The sequence below is a fragment of the Sinocyclocheilus rhinocerous genome, unplaced genomic scaffold (genome assembly GCF_001515625.1).
Source record: "Sinocyclocheilus rhinocerous isolate Xijiao unplaced genomic scaffold, SAMN03320098_v1.1 scaffold1351, whole genome shotgun sequence".
Lineage (NCBI taxonomy): Eukaryota > Metazoa > Chordata > Actinopteri > Cypriniformes > Cyprinidae > Sinocyclocheilus > Sinocyclocheilus rhinocerous.
Window position 1 is genome coordinate 18,497 of NW_015654494.1, and position 2,443 is coordinate 20,939.

Genomic DNA, 2,443 nt, shown 5'->3' on the forward strand with positions numbered 1-2,443 from the left:
AAAAAAAAAAAAGTCTCAATTTATCCAGAATCGTGCAGCTCTATTTTGCACACAAACAGCTCTTAGTCGAGTCCAGTTTTTTTGTAGCCGACTGACTTTTGTTCATGCTATTCAGCAGCAATTAAATATTTTGCAAAAAGAGCCACAGAATAAATATGTCTGATATCTAAATGTTTGACTTCATTTTTTTAACCACATTGGAATCGAAACTGGGAATCGATAAAAATTGGAATCGATAAGCAGAATTAGAATCGGAATTTGATTTGTTAAAATTCAAACGATGTCCAACCCTATCCTCAACAATGTTTCTTCCTCATGCTTGAATATCTTCATTCATCCTCATTTATCTTTATTCTCTCATGTTTTTAGCTCGTCTGCCTGTTCCTGTCATCAGCAGTAACTCTTCACAATGTTATTCATCATCAGAATCAGAATGAGCTTTATTGCCAGGTATGTTTACACATACGAGGAATTTGTTTTAGTGACAGAAGCTCCACAGTGCAACAGAATGACAGTGACAAGACAGGACACAGACTACTGTCATTCTTCTGGTTTATGACATCAGATCCAGAAGAGCTCAACAAGATCAAGCACAGATTCACACATCAGAAGCCTAATGTTATTTATCTTTTTTTTATCATGTATTAATCATCATTTATTTTTCAAGGCTTTATATAGTCATCTGCTGGTAGCATATTGATGTGGCTAAAAATTGCTTTGCTCACATTAGATTTAGTTTAACATGTTTTTTTTTTAATCATTATTCATCTATATTTAAATTTTTTCTTAATATGATCATTCGTATTTTTACTGGGGGATTTAAAGGACTTAAAAATATACCTGTCGTATTTACCTTATTTTAATGTAATCGGGCGTTGCCATTTGTAACTTGAATGATGTCATTAGCTTCCAGTTATAATTAGCGGTACAAAACAGCTCGTTATGCTGCCTGATGTTCTAAACGGCCATTTCTTGTGTTATTTTAATGTATTGCTGTACTTATAAACACACTGGTTTGTAGACAAAATAGTTCTATCGGCTTCCAGCGGCGAATGAATTGTCAGTCTCGTGCATTCACCGAAATTAGCTTGCCTTTGCATTGCAAAATAGATAGTGTTTATTATTGTACAGATCAGACTTATTTACTAATAATAAACCTCCTCTACTGGCTGATCATAAATGCATGAAATCTATCGATTTGCATTTTTAGTGTCCTTTTTTTTTTAAATTCAGTTTGAAAGACTTAATATTTCCCTCAGATATATTTCTAATATTTCCTTGACTTGTGACTGCTACCACTATCCATTAGTTTTTGTATCTGCAATAATAGTAGTAGCAATAAAGTTTTCTCACTCCGAGGTTCGAGTCTTAGTCTATATTATTACATTTATTAGCTATGTAGTGCTTGAATTTTGAATTCAGCAATGTGCCACATATCTTTACATTTTTAAAATAATTACAAAATTATTTTTTTTGTACTTCTGCACGGTTTTGTTTTGGAGAAAACCACAAATACATATTCTAGAGCATAATTAGCCTACTATTTTTAATTATTGGATTATTATTAGGCTATTAAATAATACAATTGTAAGCAGCATATATCTAAGCTAAACACACACACGTTAACATTATCACATTAACGTCCTTTACATTTAACAATGTCATTTTTCTAGTTTACTATCGCGACAAGAATCTCACTATACTTGTTTTTATTTCTACACACTTCCTTAGCGTTCACGTCACGTGCTTCGCAGAAGCCCCGCCCACGGCGCTGACTCCTCACTCGTGGTCTCTTCTGATTGGCTGCGCGTCCGGCCAATGGTTCTCAGCCATCTGTGCAGGAACACAACCGAGCCATATTTCACTGACCATTAGCTCCAGCGCCATTCATTATTATATCGGGATCTTTATCTATTATAGATCCTTTAACAGTGCAGAGATGCGGATCGCTGCTGTAGTGTGCTTTATATATGCACTGGCTTTCACTACGCATGCAGATGTGTATTTTAAAGAACAATTTCTGGACGGAGGTAAATTTCACTTCTTTGATCGTGCATGACATCAGATAGCTACATTGTCACTGTTTTCTTGAGATGAAAGTGTTTCTTGAAAATGTCAAAATAATGCGTCTTTAATGTCTTTTTAGCATGTATTCGATCAAAGCCTGTTATCGTTTATCATCATTGTCGCTTTCATTTGCTGTATTTGCATACTAAACGGTGTTATACAACTTACAAGTCATGCTAAGGATCCATGATTTGTGCAAATGAGTCAGATTTCTGTCAAAATGCGTACTTAATCATGGATTTTGACAAACGGGAAATATCTTTTATGAATCAAAGTGTTAGGTTTTGGTTTCAGTTCACTTTTTAGACTATTAAACTGTTGTCGTAAAAGCAAATTTAAGATACTAATGATTTCTATCAGATTTTTTTTGTTGTTG

General features: G+C 34.1%; 1 protein-coding gene across 1 annotated transcript in view; it reads left to right on the forward strand.

Moving 5' to 3' along the window:
* Positions 1–1,839: 1,839 nt before the first annotated feature.
* The window catches only part of LOC107717161 (calreticulin-like), a 6,949-nt gene continuing 6,345 nt past the window's right edge, over positions 1,840–2,443 (forward strand). Inside the window, exon 1 of the mRNA XM_016523827.1 lies at positions 1,840–2,030. Coding sequence (XP_016379313.1) covers positions 1,940–2,030 — 91 coding nt within the window. The 5' untranslated portion in view covers positions 1,840–1,939. The remainder of the gene's footprint in view (positions 2,031–2,443) is intronic.